This window comes from Zophobas morio, unplaced genomic scaffold (assembly GCF_036711695.1).
Source record: "Zophobas morio isolate AGI-343-1 ecotype UQ-CSIRO unplaced genomic scaffold, CSIRO_AGI_Zmor_V1 ptg000008l, whole genome shotgun sequence".
NCBI lineage: Eukaryota > Metazoa > Arthropoda > Insecta > Coleoptera > Tenebrionidae > Zophobas > Zophobas morio.
This window is the reverse complement of record NW_026972113.1, coordinates 5,771,749-5,792,161: the sequence shown is the minus strand read 5'-3', so window position 1 is coordinate 5,792,161 and position 20,413 is coordinate 5,771,749. Positions and strand designations below refer to the sequence as shown.

The following is a 20,413-nucleotide window of genomic DNA, read 5'->3' as shown; positions in this document are numbered from 1 at the left end:
ATCTAGGAGTGGAAAAATTGAAAAATTGGGAAACCGAAATAGGCCAAAAATATGGAAAAATTGATAAAGCGAGAGATTGAACAATCAAAACATCGAAACATCCGAATCTCAATAAATTGAGATCTCAAAAAATTTAAAAATTCGGAAATTTGAAAACTTAAAATATAGAACTGGAAACTCGAGAAACCGAAAAATCTAGAAATTTAACAATTAAAATAAGGAAAAGTTGAAAAATTGAGAAATTGAATTACAAAACAATTGAAAAATTGAAAATTCGAAATGTTTAAAAAATGAAAAACTGAAAATCCAAAACTAAAAAATCGAAAATCTAGAAGTCGAAAAATCAAAGAATCGAAGTATTGAAAAGTATCAAAACTGAAAGAAAATCCAAAAATTGAGAAATCGAAAAACCACTAAAGCGAAGTCGAAAAATCGAAGAATTGAAGAACTGAAAAATCGAGAGAAGTGGGAAAATCAAAAATAGAAAAATTTAAACACTGAAGAACTGAAAAGTCAAAAAATCGAGAAATCGAAAAATCTAAAATTTAAAACATTGAAAAGTTAAAATATCCTAAAACTGAAAAATGGAGAAATCCAAACATCAAAAAATCCAAAAAATAAAAATTTAAAAATAGAAATACTGAAAAATCAACGAATCGAGAAGTCGAAAATTGAAAAAATTGGAAAATTGAAAAATCGGATAAATCAAAAATCGAAACATCGAAAAATCGAGAAACCGAAAAGCAAAAAATCGAAAAACCAACGAATCGAAACATCGTAAAATTCAAAAATTGAGACATCGAGAAATCGAAAAAAAAATCTAGGAGTGGAAAAATTGAAAAATTGGGAAACCGAACAATCAAAACATCGAAACATCCGAATCTCAACAAATTGAGATCTCAAAAAATTTAAAAATTCGGAAATTTGAAAAATTAAAATATAGAACTGGAAACTCGAGAAACCGAAAAATCCAGAAATTTAAAAATTAAAATATGGAAAAGTTGAAAAATTGAGAAATTGAAATATAAAACAATCGAAAGTATAAAAAATGAAAAACTGAAAATCCAAAAATAAAAAATCGAAAATTTAGAAGTCGAAAAATCAAAGAATCGAAGTATTGAAAAGTATCAAAACTGAAAGAAAATCCAAAAATTGAGAAATCGAAAAACCAATAAAGCGAAGTCGAAAAATCGAAGAATTGAAGAACTGAAAAATCGAGAGAAGTGGGAAAATCAAAAATAGAAAAAGTTAAATACTGAAGAACTGAAAAGTCAAAAAATCGAGAAATCGAAAAATCTAAAATTTAAAACATTGAAAAGTTAAAATATCCTAAAACTGAAAAATGGAGACATCCAAACATCAAAAAATCAAAAAAATAAAAATTCGAAAATCTAAAATTTAAAAATCGAAAAACTGAAAAATCAACGAATCGAGAAGTCGAAAATTTAAAAAATTGGAAAATTGAAAAAGCGGATAAATCAAAAATCGAAGCATCGAAAAATCGAGAAACCGAATAGCAAAAAATCGAAAAACCAACAAATCGAAAAATCGAAACATCGTAAAATTCAAAAATTGAGACATCGAGAAATCGAAAAATCAAAAGACCAAAAAATCTAAGAGTGGAAAAATCGAAAAATTGGGAAACCGAAATAGGCCAAATATATGGAAAAATTGATAAAGCGAGAAATTGAATAATCAAAACATCGAAACATCCGAATCTCAATAAATTGAGATCTCAAAAAATTTAAAAATTCGGAAATTTGAAAAATTAAAATATAGAACTGGAAACTCGAGAAACCGAAAAATCTAGAAATTTAACAATTAAAATAAGGAAAAGTTGAAAAATTGAAAAATCGAAAGTATAAAAAATGAAAAACTGAAAATCCAAAAATAAAAAATCAAAAATCTATAAGTCGAAAAATCAAAGAATTGAAGAACTGAAAAATCGAGAGAAGTGGGAATATCAAATATAGAAAAATTTAAATACTGAAGAACTGAAAAGTCAAAAAATCGAGAAATCGAAAAATCTAAAATTTAAAACACTGAAAAGTTAAAATATCCTAAAACTGAAAATTGGAGAAATCCAAACATCAAAAAATTAAAAAAATAAAAATTCGAAAATCTAAAATTTAAAAATCGAAAAACTGAAAAATCAACGAATCGATAAGTCGAAAATTGAAAAAATTGGAAAATTGAAAAATCGGATAAATCAAAAATCGAAACATCGAAAAATCGAGAATCCGAAAAGCAAAAAATCGAAAAACCAACAAATCGAAAAATCGAAACATCGTAAAATTCAAAAATTGAGACAGAGAAATCGAAAAATCAAAAGTCCAAAAAATCTAGGAGTGGAAAAATTGAAAAATTGGGAAACCGAAATAGGCCAAAAATATGGAAAAATTGATAAAGCGAGAGATTGAACAATCAAAACATCGAAACATCCGAATCTCAATAAATTGAGATCTCAAAAAATTTAAAAATTCGGAAATTTGAAAACTTAAAATATAGAACTGGAAACTCGAGAAACCGAAAAATCTAGAAATTTAACAATTAAAATAAGGAAAAGTTGAAAAATTGAGAAATTGAATTATAAAACAAACGAAAAATTGAAAAATCGAAAGTATAAAAAATGAAAAACTAAAAATCCAAAAATAAAAAATCGAAAATCTAGAAGTCGAAAAATCAAAGAATCGAAGTATTGAAAAGTATCAAAACTGAAAGAAAATCCAAAAATTGAGAAATCGAAAAACCAATAAAGCGAAGTCGAAAATTCGAAGAATTGAAGAACTGAAAAATCGAGAGAAGTGGGAAAATCAAAAATAGAAAAATTTAAATACTGAAGAACTGAAAAGTCAAAAAATCGAGAAATCGAAAAATCTAAAATTTAAAACATTGAAAAGTTAAAATATCCTAAAACTGAAAATTGGAGAAATCCAAACATCAAAAAATTAAAAAAATAAAAATTCGAAAATCTAAAATTTAAAAACCGAAAAACTGAAAAATCAACGAATCAAGAAGTCGAAAATTGAAAAAATTGGAAAATCGAAAAATCGGATAAATCAAAAATCGAAACATCGAAAAATCGAGAATCCGAAAAGCAAAAAATCGAAAAACCAACAAATCGAAAAATCGAAACATCGTAAAATTCAAAAATTGAGACATCGAGAAATCGAAAAATCAAAAGACCAAAAAATCTAGGAGTGGAAAAATTGAAAAACTGGGAAACCGAAATAGGCCAAAATTATGGAAAAATTGATAAAGCGAGAGATTGAACAATCAAAACATCGAAACATCCGAATCTCAATAAATTGAGATCTCAAAAAATTTAAAAATTCGGAAATTTGAAAACTTAAAATATAGAACTGGAAACTCGAGAAACCGAAAAATCTAGAAATTTAACAATTAAAATAAGGAAAAGTTGAAAAATTGAGAAATTGAATTACAAAACAATCGAAAAATTGAAAAATCGAAAGTATAAAAAATGAAAAACTTAAAATCCAAAAATAAAAAATCGAAAATCCAGAAGTCGAAAAATCAAAGAATCGAAGTATTGAAAAGTATCAAAATTGAAAGAAAATCCAAAAATTGAGAAATCGAAAAACCAATAAAGCGAAGTCGAAAAATCGAAAGATTGAAGAACTGAAAAATCGAGAGAAGTGGGAAAATCAAAAATAGAAAAATTTAAATACTGAAGAACTGAAAAGTCAAAAAATCGAGAAATCGAAAAATCTAAAATTTAAAACACTGAAAAGTTAAAATATCCTAAAACTGAAAATTGGAGAAATCGAAACATCAAAAAATTTAAAAAAATTAAAATTCGAAAATCTAAAATTAAAATATCGAAAAACTGAAAAATCAACGAATCGAGAAGTCGAAAATTTAAAAAATTGGAAAATTGAAAAAGAGGATAAATCAAAAATCGAAACATCGAAAAATCGAGAAACCGAAAAGCAAAAAATCGAAAAACCAACAAATCGAAAAATCGAAACATCGTAAAATTCAAAAATTGAGACATCGAGAAATCGAAAAATCAAAAGACCAAAAAATCTAGGAGTGGAAAAATCGAAAAATTGGGAAACCAAAATAGGCCAAAAATATGGAAAAATTGATAAAGCGAGAGATTGAACAATCAAAACATCGAAACATCCGAATCTCAATAAATTGAGATCTTAAAAAATTTAAAAATTCGGAAATTTGAAAAATTAAAATATAGAACTAGAAACTCGACAAACCGAAAAATCTAGAAATTTAACAATTAAAATAAGGAAAAGTTGAAAAATTGAGAAATTGAATTATAAAACAATCGAAAAATTGAAAAATCGAAAGTATAAAAAATGAAAAACTGAAAATCCAAAAATAAAAAATCGAAAATCTAGAAGTCGAAAAATCAAAGAATCGAAGTATTGAAAAGTATCAAAACTGAAAGAAAACCCAAAAATTGAGAAATCGAAAAACCAATAAAGCGAAGTCGAAAAATCGAAGAATCGAAGAACTGAAAAATCGAGAGAAGTGGGAAAATCAAATATAGAAAAATTTAAATACTGAAGAACTGAAAAGTCAAAAAATCGAGAAATCGAAAAATCTAAAATTTAAAACACTGGAAAGTTAAAATATCCTAAAACTGAAAATTGGAGAAATCCAAACATCAAAAAATTAAAAAAATAAAAATTCGAAAATCTAAAATTTAAAAATCGAAAAACTGAAAAATCAACGAATCGAGAAGTCGAAAATTGAAAAAATTGGAAAATTGAAAAATCGAATAAATCAAAAATCGAAACATCGAAAAATCGAGAAACCGAAAAGCAAAAAATCGAAAAACCAATAAATCGAAAAATCGAAACATCGTAAAATTCAAAAATTGAGACATTGAGAAATCGAAAAATCAATAGACCAAAAAATCTAGGAGTGGAAAAATTGAAAAATTGGGAAACCAAAATAGGCCAAACATATGGAAAAATTGATAAAGCGAGAGATTGAACAATCAAAACATCGAAACATCCGAATCTCAATAAATTGAGATCTCAAAAAATTTAAAAATTCGGAAATTTGAAAAATTAAAATATAGAACTGGAAACTCGAGAAACCGAAAAATCCAAAAATTTAAAAATTAAAATATGGAAAAGTTGAAAAATTGAGAAATTGAAATATAAAACAATCGAAAAATTGAAAAATCGAAAGTACAAAAAATGAAAAACTGAAAAATCAAAGAATCGAAGTATTGAAAAATATCAAAACTGAAATAAATGTCCAAAAATTGAGAAATCGAAAAACCAATAAAACAAAGTCGAAAAATCGAAGAATTGAAGAACTGAAAAATCGAGAGAAGTGGGAAAATCAAAAATAGCTTCTTTGAGAAATCAGAAAACTGAAAATTTAACGTAAAAATTTGCAAAATTGAAAAATTTAAATACGGAAGAACTGAAAAGTCAAAAAATCGAGAAATCGAAAAACCTAAAATTTAAAACATTGAACAATTAAAATATCGCAAAACTGAAGAATCGAGAAATCCAATTCAATTCAAAAAATTAAAAAATTGAAAAATCGGGACATTGAAAAATTGGAAAATCCAGAAATTGAAAAGCTCAAAAGAAAAAAATCGAAAAACCGAGAAATCAAAAAATCGAAACATCGAAAAATTCAAAAACTAAGACATCGAGAAATCGAAAAATCGGAGGATCGAGATATGGAGGACTCGGAAGCCGAAACGGAAAGTTAAAAATTGAAAAATTGATAAATTGAGAAATTGAACAATCAAACCAACGAAACATCTGAATTCGATAAATTAAGAAATTAAAAAATTGAATAATCGAAAAATTTTAATAAAAGAAAAAGTGGAAAATCGAAAATTAAAATTAAAAAAATCGACAAATTGAAAAATTGAAATATAGAAGAATTGAAAACTCGAGATATCGAAAAACCTAGAATTTTAAAAAATGAAATATTAAAACATCGAAAAGTTGAAAAATTGAGAAATCGAAGCATTAAACAGTCGCAGAATTGAAAAATCTAAAGTTTACAATAAATTGAAAATCCAAAAAGTAAAAAATCGAGAAATCAAAAATCTAAAAGTCGAAAAATTGAAATATTGAAAAATTTCATAACTGAAAGAAATGTTCAAAAAATTGAGAAATTAAAAAATTGGAAAATTGAGAAATTGAAAATCTAAAACAGCAAAATCGAAAAATCGTAATCTTAAAAAAGTCCAGAAATGGGCAAATAATAAAAAACTTTAGAAATCGGCAAACTTAAAATTTAGAAACGTGAAAATTTGAAAAATTGAAAAATCGAAATATTTAAAAACCGTAAATGAAGAGGACAAAAATTGAGAAATCGTATGATTGAAACATCGAAAGATTGAGAAATCGAAAAATAAAAAAATCGAGAGGGTGTTTGCCTTTGCTAATGTTTGATGGCGCCATCTGATGTAGAGTAAAATAAATCTAATATGTTGGCTCACTGTAGTGAAAATGCGCGTTGACGAAAAATTTGTCCCACGCCCCCTGGATTCCTTGTCCTAAAGCTCACTATTTAGGCGAAGTAAAATTTGTATTAGGTTGTCCAACTATAATATACTTAAACAATGATAATATATAAAGACATAAGTGTTTAATTTTATAAAAGTGAAAGTGTCAATTGCTAGTAATAAATTAAATTATTTTTCTTAAAATAATCATCAAATTCCAAAAATGTAAAACAGACTTTGTCGATGTCCAATCAGATAAGTGTCAAAATTTGAGTAGAATACTTAAGAAATGAATTATTTAATGAATGCAGCATTTGGGTTTAGAAAATGGTTTTATTTCTTTTTTATAATTTTTATGTATTCTTGGTTGCATAAGAGACACCAACTACACACCAATTAAAAAGTTTGCAAGTTGTAGCGGTACACAATAATTTGACGCTCACGCAACTCTTCTAAAGTAGTTTTTTGATGATATTACTTCAAACGTGCGGTAGTAGCCACAAACAACGTTAATTTTTTAAAATGCGTTTCTTTATTTGAAATTTGAAACCTTCCCGCCTCGCCCAACTTCCTGTTAGCCGGCGGCTGGCGCGCAGAGGTCGCTTCAGTCGTGTTGGATTATTTGTCAGCGTGTGTGCCAGTAATATGGCGACGAATAATTATTTCGGTTTTACCCACGGCGGAACGCAATATAGGTAAGTAATTTTCGTAATCCCAACCCGCCCAAAAATCCCGCACCTTTTAAGCCCAATAGCCGCCCCCGGAGCGCCGCCCGCCGCCGTAAAATCAATTGTTTGTCCCGCACACCGGCGTCCTTGAGTAAATGGCGCCGGCATTTTGTGCGATCAATAAACGGCGGGTCCATCTAGGCGGGTGTCTTTTGGCGTTCTTCGCAAAATCCTCGCCGATTTGGACGAGAATCCGCGCGAAACCTCCGCCGGGGGCGGCGCACACGCGTCGTGAGTACGTGTTTTCCCTATACCAGCGTCTTTGTTGCGAATTTCCAGTGCTACGGCAACGGGAGCCGCGTACCAAGCTGGCCAAGCCGGATACGCCGTAGCCGCCCCGGCTACCGCCGCCGCCGCTGCCGCGACGTACGGCACCCAGCGAGCCGCGGGGTACGACACGGCCTATCAAGCAGCCGCCGCCACCCAGGGCACGTACGCGGCCGTGGGCACCGGGGCCACGCCGGCCTACGAATACGGTTACGGTAAGGCGTTGCGTCGTTACGAGCGAGGATTGATTTGAGTGGGTTGCAGGTCAAACAGCCGCCGCCGGGTACACAGGGGGCTACGATCAGACGGCCGCCGCCGCTGCCGCCAAGCCGGCGACTTATGCGACTACATACACCCAGAGGGCTGCGGGACAACCACAAGCACAAGCAGCGGTAAGTTGGCGATGTTAGAATTTTGGGGTATTTTGTTAGTGACGTCATTTTAATTAGCACAGGGGGGCGTAAAATTAAACCATTGCCGGGAATTGTAACATTGGTATTGTGAAACGGCGGGAAAAGAATGAAACTTTCTATTATCAAATACTGAATGACTTGATGATTGTGACTTTTTTTGTCAGGTTGGCAACATATTTAAAATTTTATTCTATGATGACATAGCTCTCTCAAAGTTGCCGCCAATAAAATAGAATTACCAACACAATAACAACCATCGTATCGTTCCTATTGGCGAAAACGTGTTTTTAAAGTAAACTAATTTTATCACTTATTCAACAGAATTTGTTCAATATTGAAAATAGTCTTTGTGAAACAAAATGCTCGAACGAACTGATGTAAAAATAATTGAAGTCGCTGTTAGATTAGGTTATTAATGGCGCGAAATTTGCGCATGACGTCATCGTGTCGTGTGACCTATTCGGGATGTCAGATAAAGGGGTGATGATAACGTTCCGTTTTTGGAGTCTGCGCACTCATACTGAATCAAGCAGTTTGAATAAAAGGTTTGATTTTTATATAAATGAATGAATAAATGATTTGATAACATCTATGCGTTATGTATATTTTTTATACATCATATGAATGATGCGAAATAAAAAAAAAAACGAGATAAATTAAATTCAACAAGCATTTTTCAAAGTTCGCAGTTGATTAACGCAGTTTTAATGTATTACTTCCCGGACGTAGCTAAATAACTAGTGAAATATGATGTTTCATGTTTTTCGGCGTTTCGGAACTCCTAGAATACGAGAATAAATATTTCTTTTCCGACCGTTTGTCGTCGATATTTTATTAGACAAGTAATCTCCGAAACTACTCGACTGATTGTTGTTAAATCTTAAGAAAATCGTGTAGGTGGTAAAAGCAAAAATTTGTGTGATCATCCCACTGAAAATTTTGTGAAATTTTGATATTGAGCAAAAATCTATATATTTTATCACGTGATACATACAAAACTTTGTCTTGGCGTTTAGTTTTTGATATTAATTTAAAAAAGTCATCTTTGCACATTATTATTTATTCGGATTTTTTAAATTTTGGATTGTATTGATTTTTTTAATTTTTTTGAATTGTTGGGTTTTTGAAACTTGGATTTCCTGAATTCTCGGGTTTTTTGAATTTTTCCGGCGCTTAATCTTTGTTGTTTTTTTTTTAATATATAGAGTTTCGACAACAGGATAGTTAAATATGTTTTCAGTTTCTTGTTGGAAAAAGAAGACTTCGTATGTTAAGAAAATGTGGACAAAATATATGCCTCGCCCACCCACCCCTTCTCAATTGTGATGAATGTTTTATTCATAGTGAATTGACGGGCGTAGTTTAGTTGCAAAATCCTCATTTCTTTACAAGAAATTACCATATGAAATCATCACAATTGAGATTGAATTTAAACGTCCAAAAGTGGAAAAATCCGGAAACTGGAAAATTTAAAATGAAAAATTTTAGAGATATCGTGAAATTAAAGGAAAAAAAAAAGAAAAATTGCAGAATGAAAAACTGATGAAACGAAAAATTGAAAAAACAAACAGTTATAAAATCGGGACATTGAAAAATTGTAAAAATAAAGAAAATAAAAAATTGAAATGAAAAATTGCAAATGGAAAAATTAAAAATTGAAAACTCGATAAATTCAAATCCAAAAATTGCAAAATCTAGAAATTGAATGGAAAAGTTTTAAATTTGAAAACTCGAAAAAACGAAGGAACAAAAAAAATGAAAACGAAGAAAAATTCAAGTCAAATAAGCTGCGGGGGCATTATTTACACCACTGGGTTTTACTTTATTAATCTCTATTATCCCAAAACAAAAATCGCAAAAAAATGATAATTTTTCAGAGAAGTGGGATTTATTTTTATATTAATTTAAAAAAGTCATCTTTGCACATTATTATTTTATTTCCTCGGATTTTTTCAATTCTGGATTGTATTGAGTTTTTTCATTTTTTTGAATTGTTCGGGTTTTTGAAACTATTGAATTTCCTGAATTCTTGGGTTTTTTTTAATTTTTCCGGCGCTTAATCTTTGTTTTTTTAAATATATAGAGTTTTCTTTCGACAACAGGATAGTTAAATATGTTTTCAGTTTCTTGTTGGAAAAAAAAGACTTCGTATGTTAAGAAAATGTGGACAAAATATATAATCCCACCCACCCACCCCTTCTCAATTGTGATTAATATTTTATTCATTATTACCTGAAGGGCGGAGTTTAGCTGCAAAATTCTCATTTCTTTACAAGAAATTACCATATGAAATCATCACAATTGAGATTGGGGCGGGGCTTAATCTTCGTTGTTTTTTTCTTTATATACGTAGTTTTCTTTCAACAACGGGATGGTCAAACATGTTTTCAGTTTTTTGTTGGAAAAAGAAGACTTCGTATATTAAGGAAAAATGGACAAAATATATACAACGCCCACCCACCCCTTCTCAATTGTGATGAATGTTTTATTTATAGTGAATTGACGGGCGGAGTTTAGTTGCAAAATCCTCATTCCTTTACAAGAAATTACCATATGAAATCATCACAATTGAGATTGGGGCGGGTGGGTGGGGCTTAATCTTCGTTGTTTTTTTCTTTCTATACGTAGTTTTCTTTCAACAACGGGATGGTCAAACATGTTTTCAGTTTTTTGTTGGAAAAAGAAGACTTCGTATATTAAGGAAAAATGGACAAAATATAAACCCCGCCCACCCACCCCTTCTTAATTGTGACGAATGTTTTATTCATAGTCAGTTGACGGGCGGAGTTTAGTTGCAAAATCCTCATTTCTGTGAAAATTTAAACGTCCAAAAGTGGGAAAATCGGGAAACTGGAAAATTTAAAATGAAAAATTTTAGAGATATCGTGAAATTAAAGGGGAAAAAAAAAAGAAAAATTGCAGAATGAAAAACTGATGAAACGAAAAATTGAAAAAATAAACAGTTATAAAATCGGGACATTGAAAAATTGTAAAAGTAAAGAAAATAAAAAATTGAAACGAAAAATTGCAAATGGAAAAATTAAAAATTGAAAACTCGCTAAATTCAAATCCAAAAATTGCAAAATCTAGAAATTGAATGGAAAAGTTTTAAATTTGAAAACTCGAAAAAACAAAGGAGCAAAAAAAAATGAAAACTTGAAGAAAAATTCAACTCAAACAAGCTGCGGGAGCATTATTTACACCACTGGGTTTTACTGTATTAATCTCTATTATCCGAAAACAAAAATCGCAAAAAAATTATAATTTTTCAGAGAAGTGGGATTTATTTTGATATTAATTTAAAAAAGTCATCTTTGCACATTATTATTTTATTTCCTCGGATTTTTTAAATTCTGGATTGTATTGAGTTTTTTAATTTTTTTGAATTGTTCGTGTTTTTGAAACTATTGGATTTCCTGAATTCTCGGGTTTTTTGAATTTTTCCGGCGCTTAGTCTTTGATTTTTTTTTTTTTATAATATATAGAGTTTTCTTTCAACAATAGGATAGTTAAATATGTTTTCAGTTTCTTGTTGGAAAAAGAAGACTTCGTATGTTAAGAAAAAAATGGACAAAATATAAACCCCGCCCACCCACCCTTTCTCAATTGTGGTGAATATTTTATTCATAGTGAATTGACGGGCGGAGTTTAGTTACAAAATCCTTATTTCTTTACAAGAAATTACCATATGAAATCATCACAATTAAGATTGGGGCGGGTGGGTGGGGCTTAATCTTCGTTGTTTTTTTCTTTTTATACGTAGTTTTCTTTCAACAACGGGATGGTCAAACATGTTTTCAGTTTCTTGTTGGAAAAAGAAGACTTCGTATTTTAAGGAAAAAAGGACAAAATATAAACCCCGCCCACCCACCCACCCCTTCTCAATTGTGGTGAATGTTTTATTCATAGTGAGTTGACGGGCGGAGTTTAGTTGCAAAATCCTCATTTCTCTAAAAATTTAAGCGTCCAAAAGTGGGAAAATCGGGAAACTGGAAAATTTAAAATGAAAAATTTTAGAGATATCGTGAAATCAAAGGAAAAAAAAAAGAAAAATTGCAGAATGAAAAACTGATGAACCGAAAAATTGAAAAAACAAACAGTTATAAAATCGGGACATTGAAAAATTGTAAAAATAAAGAAAATAAAAATTGAAACGAAAAATTGCAAATGGAAAAATGAAAAACTCGAAAAAATTGAAGTCAAATAAGCTGCGGGAGCATTATTTACACCACTGGGTTTTACTTTATTAATTTCTATTATCAGAAAACAAAAATCGCAAAAAAAATGATAATTTTTCAGAGAAGTGGGATTTATTTGGCTGCACTTCAGAGGCGGAGGAAGTTCTGTTAAAATAACCTTTGACCATTTTTTTTATTATTATTTCTTCGATTGTTTCGATTATTTCGATAATTTTATTTATTTTGTGTTTTGTATTTTTTGGAAATTTTTGAATTATTGGAGTTGAGTTTTTAGTTTCTTGGCTTTTTTGAATTTTTCGAATTATTGTGTTTTCTTGAATGTCTTGTGTTTCTTGTTCTTTTTTTGGAATTTTTTTGGTTTTTCATTTTTTTGGATTTTCTGTATTTTTTTGGGTTTGTTGGATTTTTTGGATTTTTGGTAATATTCACATGTTTGGCGTTTTTTGTTTGTATTTTATTGTTCTTTCTTTTCGGGTCGCCACAGGTAAATTGAGTAGGTGCAAAACTGTGGGCGGGCTAAATTTCTTTTTTTTTTTTTCTAGTTTTAGGAACAAGCAGTAGCCCCACCCACCCACCCCTTGTTCTTTCCAGTGACTACTCTTATATTGTTTAGTCCTAGATTAGAAAGTTTTAGCCCCGCCTGCCCACCCTTTTTTGCTAAGAAGATATACCTTTTCCAAAATCAATCTTAACAGATACTAGCCCCTCCCACCCGCCTTCTATTTTAGAGGGTATGTCGTTTGCCACAATCAGTCTTATCTTAGCAAGTACTAACCCCTCCCTCCCACCCTTTATTTTCTTAGAGTGTATGTGATTTACCAAAATCAATCTTATCTTAGCAGATACTAACCCCGCCCACACACAATGTTGAGAGACGGGTGGGTGGGCGGGGCCAAGTTTAATTTTTACATTCCGAATATATTATAAGCAAGCAATAGCCCCGCCCACCCACTTCATTCCAGTGAAAAAAACAAGAATGACTTAAATCAGCGATTTAAACGTTTTGATCTATTGTAGCTTAATTAATCTCGTCGGTTTTGGGGAGACAAAATCGATCAAATTTTTTTTTTTTGAGCACAAATGCATTTTTTTCCCTGCCGCCTTTTATTTGGATTAGCCATTTTCTGTATGTGCTTAATAGTCGAATTCTTTCGATGCACAACTATAAGCATAAAAAATTGCAAATGAAAAATTGAAAACTCGGTAAATTCAAATCCAAAAATTGCAAAATCTAGAAATTGATTGGAAAAGTTTTAAACTTGAAAACTCGAAAAAACGAGGGAACAAAAAAAAATTGAAAATTTAAAAAATTCAAGTCAAATAAGCTGCGGGAGCATTATTTACGCCACTGGTTTTTACTTTATAGAGATTATCAGAAAACCAAAATCGCAAAAAAAAAAGATAATTTTTCAAAGTGGGATTTATTTGGCTGCACTTCTGAGGCGAGGGAAGTTTTGTTAAAATAACCTTCGACCATTTTTTTTTTTTAATCATTATTTTTTCGATTGTTTCGATTATTTGAATAATTTTATTTTTTTATTTTGTGTTTTGTATTTTTTGAATTATTGAAGTTGAGTTTTTAGTTTCTTGGGTTTCTTGAATTTTTTGGATTATTGTGTTTTCTTGAATGTCTTGTGTTTTTGGCTTGTTTTTTCGGAATTTTTTTGGTTTTGGATTTTTGGTTTTTAATTTTTTTTGATTTTCTGGATTTTTTTCTGGGTTTGTTGGATCTTTTGGGTTTTCTGGTAATAAATGTTGTTATTCACATGTTTGGCGTTTTTTGTTTGTATTTTATTGTTCTTTCTTTTCGGGTCGCCACAGGTAAATTGAGTAGGTGCAAAACTGTGGGCGGGCTAAATTTCATTTTTTTTTTCTAGTTTTAAGAACAAGCAGTAGCCCCACCCTCCAACCCTTTATTTTCTTAGAGCGTATGACATTTACCAAAATCAATCTTATCTTAGCGGATACTAGCCCCGCCCACACACTATGTTGAGAAACGGGTGGGTGGGCGGGGCTAAGTTTAACTTTTTCATTCAGAATATATTATAAGCAAACAATAGCCCCACCCACCCACCCCCTCTTCATTCCAGTGATTACTTTTAATATTGTTCAGTCATTTACCAAAATCAATCTTATTTTAACAAATATCAATATATATAATTTAATTTGTCACAATCAGTCTTATCTTAGCAAATACTTCAGTACACCAAGTTCATATACGTATCCTTACAAATGAAAAAAGAAATTGCATTTTATTTTGTTGGAAATATTTTAGTCTAGTCAGTGTTCAATTTATTTTGTTTTAAACTGTACTTAAAAACAACAAGTGCATGACATTTTCTTATTTGGAAAGGAAAGTTTTTAAGAAAAAAACGAGAATGACTTAAATCAGTGATTTAAATAGTTTGATCTATTGTTGCAAAATCGATCAAATTTTGTTTCTATTAAAACAAATGCATATTTTTTTTCTGCCGCCCGTTATTTGGATTAACCAACTTCTTACGTGCTTAATAGTCGAATTCTTTCGACAACTATAATAATAAAAAAATCGAAGTTAAACATGTACTAATAATATATTTCTCTACAATTTTCTGAAGTTGTAACGCCAAATTGATACCGTTTAAGTAATATTGGTTTTTGTTGGGTCACTTTATTTTAAGTTAGGACATCTGTTTATAACTTATGTAATCTTCTAATTTCCAAATGTTCCTTAATTTATGGCAAACCGCAACCACCATAAATATGGGTTATTTACAACTAGACCTTCAACATTCCGATTTTTCCGCGTTCGGTGTGAGCTGGTAGTAATTTCAGAAAATCCACGAATTCGAAAGGTATCCTTGTACCGACTTCTAAAAATTGCAAAATTCGGAAAGCAATATAAATAACCAATGCTGAAAATATATTTTATGTAAATATAGAAACAGGATTTCATTTGATAATATACAGAATGCGTTTCACTCGATACATATAATGTTTTATGTATGTAGGTTCGTTATTCTGATTGAAGAGAGTAAGAAATACAAAAGGAACTGTGTAATTCAATCTAGTTAGTTGATTTTCAGTTCGTTCCAGGTTTATGAGAAATTCAATATAAATTACTGAAAATGTAAAAAATTGTGCTATTTATTGCCTTGACGACACTCGGTATATTTACCTATGCGATGTTTGAAAAAAAAAATCGCTTCAGGTGTGTTTTTATTTTTATTTTAAAACGAAAAGTGCAAGCCAGAGAATGCGACGTCTACTTTCGACTCCCATAAGTCACGGTTTTTTTTAGACGCAAGGTAAATACATGATGTAACGGCATTCGCATGAACCTTTCAGTTCGTCGACACCCGGCGTCTGTTTTTAATATTTTATTAATAACGTCCAACACAATTCATTTATTCACATGTTCGTTCAAAATGACATTTATTACACCCGAACCTCCGACGAATAATAATTCGTTTTCGCCGTGCCAGCGACAGTCTGATCCGGAAAATGACGAGAAAATGTTTCTCTTTCTACAGGCAGCAGCAGCAGCAGCCGCGAAACCAGCTCAGTACACCGGGACTTATCAAGCTAATGCAACTGGTTATCAAGCTACCTACGCCCAGCCAGCAGCGCAGACAACAATAGCTGCACAACCTACCACACAAGCTAAGCGTGAGTATACGAGGAAAGTAGGAGTTTCTTATTTTTATGATTCGCGTTGCACACAGAAGCTAACTCCACCACAACGTATTCCGGATACGACGCAGCGCTGTATTCGGCAGCGACAATGTACGTCGCCCAGCAGGGCGGAGCCGCTCAGCAGAAATCTGGAGGTTGGCAAGGGTACAAGAAAGGCGGGATTGGCGCCAAAAACATGAGGACGAAGGCGCCACCTAAACCGCAGCAGCTGCACTACTGCGACGTGTGCAAGATCAGGTAAGATGGCGGTAATGTGACTGTAGGTTAAGTGTGTGGCAATTGACATTTTCCGGCTATTTTGACAGCAGGTGTTTTCTGTTGTCATTATGGCGATCCTGTGCACTGTTATTGCTTTATTTGTTTATCCCTTCCAAAAAATTGATGACGTCATCTTTGATTTCTCAATTATTCGTTTTCCGATTTCTTTAGTTTTCAGCATTTCAATTTTTAAGTTTCTCAGTTTTAATCTTTCGATTATTCAATTTTTCGTTTCTTCAGCTTTGTAATTTTTCCAAACATCCAGATTTTTGGAATATACCGAAATTTCATAACAATATTTTGCAATTTTAAACTGCAAAACCGAATACCATGAAATATTTTAAGGTTGTCGTAGTCATGGTAAATCGTTGATCAAGATTTATTCGTTTATCCCCTTCCAAAGAACTGATGACGTCATCTCAGAATTTTGGCGAATATAATATTCTGAAATATACAAAATAATATGACTCTAAATTGTGGTTTATCAATGCACTCGTTTATTTTAAAATTGCTTACATAGGGTGACTCAATACAAAACAAAAGGATTAATTATATTATTATTAATTTTATCGGATTGATTAAAATCAAAAACGACCTACTCCATTTTTTCGAAAATTTGGGAATACAGTACTGTATTGCGAGTATTAAGCTGGATTTACTTACCTTCGATCAATTTTAATTATAAAATCGAAAGAAGCAATGAAAACATAAAGGAAATGGAAAAACGAAAAATTAAAAATTGAAAAACTGAAAAATCGAAAAATTAAAAATTGTAATATCGAAAAAATGGCAAAATTAAGATACTGCAAATCGAAAAATTGAGGAAACATTCAGGTTTTTGAATCTTCAGTTTTTCGATTTCCTGATTTTTCAATCTTTCGATTTCACAATTGTTCGCTGTTTCAGTTTTGGGATTCTTCATTTTTCCTGCATTTTTCAATCTTTCGATTACTCGATTTCTTAATTTTTCCATATTTTAAATTCTCAATTTTTAAAATTTCAGATTTTTCGATTTTTCAAATTTGTCGTTTTTTTTTAAATTTTAGGTTTTTCAGTTTTTTGTTTTGATTTCTTAATTTTTCGATTTTTTGACTTTACGGTTTTAAAATTTTTCGGTTTTTCAATTTATCCCTGGATTTGTCGAGATTTCAATCTATCGATTTTTTATTTATTTTAAATTTTAGGTCATTTCATTTTTGAAACTTTAATTTTCCTATTTTTCAATTTTTGCGATTTTTTTAAATTTTGGATTTCCTATTTCTCGGTTTTTCCACATTGAAGTTTATCGATTTTTCAATTTTTGAATTTTCACAATTTCTCGATTTTTGATGTTTGAATTCTTCAATTTTTAGATATTTAATTTTTCAGGTTTTTGAATTTTCGGTTTTTCGATTTCTCGATTTTTCATTTTCAATCTTTCGATTGTTCGTTGTTTCTGTTTTGGGATTCTTGATTTTTTCTCCATTTTTCAATTTTTCATGTTTTAGTTTTGAGTTTTCAATATTTCGCTTCTTCAATTTTCCGATTTTTTGTTTCGATTTCTTATTTCTTTTAATTTGTCGATTTATTAAAATTTTGAGGTTTTTCAGTTTTTTGATGTTTTGATTTCTTAATCTTTCGATTTTTAGAATTTTGGGTTTTAGATTTTTAGATTTTTTAATTTTTCGGTTTTTAAATTTTTCAATTTATCTATTCCTGGAATTATCGAGATTTCGATCGATCGATGTTTTTATTTTAAATTTTTCAAATTTTAACTTTTCGACTTTGGCCTTTAATTCCCAATTTTACGCCATTTCATTTTTGAAATTTTTCAATTTTCCGATTTTTTAAAATTCTAGATTTTCTATTTCTCGATTTTTTGTGGTTTGGATTCTTCAATTTTTGGATATTTTAATTTTTTAATTTATTAAATTTTAGATATTTTAATTCTTCGATATTTCAATTTTCCGAAATCGGAAATTCGGACAATTAGAAATCTACAAACTGCAAAACTGAAAAAACGAAAAGTTGTGAAAATGAAAAAACCGGGAAAATAAGAAATCAAAATCAAGAACTTGAAAATTTGAGGGAACGAAAAATTAAAAATTGAGAAACTGAAAAATCGAAAAATAACAAATCGAAAAATGAAAAATTGTAATATCTAAAAAATTGCAAAACTGAAAAACTGCGATTCCAAAAAATGAAAAATTTTTCGTTGTTTCAGTTTTGATCTTCATTTTTCCTCCGTTTTTCAATATTTCGGTTCTTCAGTTTTCCGATTTTTTGTTTCGATATCTTAATTTTTCGGTATTTAAATTTTTCAAGTTTTAAAATTTTAGATTTTTCGATTTTTCAATTTGTCGATTTTTTAAAATTTTAGGTTTTTCAGTTTTTTGTTTTGATTTCTTAATTTTCCGATTTTTTGACTTTCCGGTTTTAAAACTTTTCGGTTTTTATTCTGTGGTTTTTCGATTTTTCAATTTTTGCGATTTTTTTTAATTTTAGATTTTCTATTTCTCGGTTTTTCCCCATTAAAGTTTTATCAATTTTTCGATTTTTCAATTTTTCGATTTTCACAATTTCTCGATTTTTGATGTTTGGATTCTTCAATTTTTAGATATTTAATTTTTCAGGTTTTTGAATTTTCGGTTTTTCGATTTCTCGATTTTTCATTTTCAATCTTTCGATTTCACAATTGTTCGTTGTTTCTGTTTTGGGATTCTTGATTTTTCCTCCATTTTTCAATTTTTCCTCCAATTTTCAATATTTCGGTTCTTCAGTTTTCCGATTTTTTGTTTCGTTTTCAAGTTTTAAAATTTTAGATTTTTCGATTTTTCAATTTGTCGATTTTTTAGTTATTCGATAATTATATTTTTCCACTAGTAGCATTACAATGGCTAATTGTCGACTTGTCTAGAGGTCTGTAATTTGGAAAATTGTGAACCTTGGTCAATAATGTAAACGTGAAGTTGGCCACCTAATGTGACAACTGTCCACAACTGTCAGAAAAACTGAGACATAACCTGAAAACGATCATTTTGGAAAATTTGCTTTTAAATTATGCCCTGGAATGATTTCCAAACCCTGAATTGATTATAAATTGAGGATAAATTGGTGAAACAACGTTGATGAAGTTGATGGGAGTGAAAATGAAGTTTACGGTACTGAAACTGAATCATGGTTCCGATTTGGTTTGACTTGATTTGCCGTAGATGAGCTTTGGACGATTTCGGCGATTTTTTTTTAATTGAAGATCGAGCCGTCGTTGTATCCTTCTGCTATGCTGGAGGATTTCCATTCCCCGTGTCGCTTTAACGATAAAAGGTCCATACCTTTTTCAGCCAAATTTGTCGCGGTCGCGTAAATACGACGGAATGAGGAGGGGTACATAATGGTTCACTTTACAACATTTTTCACACAAAAATTTATTAAAAACGGGAAATATGGAGGAAATTAAAACAAAAGTTCTGGACCATTTCTGGATTGTCAAAAAATAATAAAATTCCAAAACTTACTAAAATGACGTGAGTACACGTTTTTATTGATGCACTTCAGAAAAAACATTTTGAAAATTCGCAAACCTCAAATGGGCTACTAGTGGAAAAAATAGTATATTAACCACGTTTGTGAAGCCAATTCTAGACCTCGCGCTTTAGAGCCCTTGACGCTGCGCGTCTCAGATTCTAATTTGCGCTCGGTCTAGAATGTCTGTCTTCACAACCTTAGTTAATAATATATTATATTAGAATTCTAAAAGCTGCAAAACTGAAAAAGCAAAAAATTATAAAATCGAAAGAAAACTTGAAAAAATAAAGGAACTGAAATCGAAAAATTGCGAGAATGAAAAACTGGGGAAAATGAATATAAAAATCAAGAACTTGAAAAATTGAGGAAACGGAAAATTAAAAATTGAGAAGCTGAAAAAATCGAAAAATGAACATTGTAATCTCGAAAAAATTGCAAAGTCGAAAAACTGCGAATCCAAAAATGAGGAAACATTTTTCGTTCCTTCAATTGTTCTATTTTCAGGTTTTTGAATTTTCAATTTTTCGGTTTCTCGATTTTTCAATCTTTCGATTTCACAATTGTTCGTTGTTTCAGTTTTTGGCTTCTTCAGTATTTCGGTTCTTTGATTTTCTGATTTTCTCTGTTTCAATTTCCTGATTTTTTTATTTTTTCGTATCTTAATTTTTCAGTTCTTCGATTTTTTGATCTTTTGAATTTTTGAGTGCGGTTTTAGATTTTTCGATTTTTCATTTTTTTTTTTATTCCTTGGTTTTTCGATTTTTCAATTTATTCCTGGATTTGTCGAGATTTCAATCTATTGATTTTTTATTTTAAATTGTTACAATTTTTAACTTTTCGACTTTGGCCCCAATTTCCCAATTTACGTCATTTTTATTTTTGAAGTTTTTCAATTTTCCGATTTTT

At 30.3% G+C, this 20,413-nt stretch overlaps 1 protein-coding gene across 4 annotated transcripts in view; it reads left to right on the top strand.

Annotated features, from left to right (window-relative positions):
• Window positions 1–7,047: 7,047 nt before the first annotated feature.
• Zn72d (Zinc-finger protein at 72D) overlaps window positions 7,048–20,413 on the top strand; it is a 37,371-nt gene continuing 24,005 nt past the window's right edge. For 3 of the 4 annotated variants that reach the window (XM_064050510.1, XM_064050507.1, XM_064050511.1), the window contains exons 1-5: window positions 7,048–7,158; window positions 7,471–7,673; window positions 7,723–7,850; window positions 15,583–15,718; window positions 15,775–15,982. In XM_064050510.1, the coding sequence (XP_063906580.1) occupies window positions 7,109–7,158; window positions 7,471–7,673; window positions 7,723–7,850; window positions 15,583–15,718; window positions 15,775–15,982 (725 nt within the window). In that variant the 5' untranslated portion in view covers window positions 7,048–7,108. The remainder of the gene's footprint in view (window positions 7,159–7,470; window positions 7,674–7,722; window positions 7,851–15,582; window positions 15,719–15,774; window positions 15,983–20,413) is intronic. The other variant, XM_064050509.1, reaches the window with a different exon arrangement.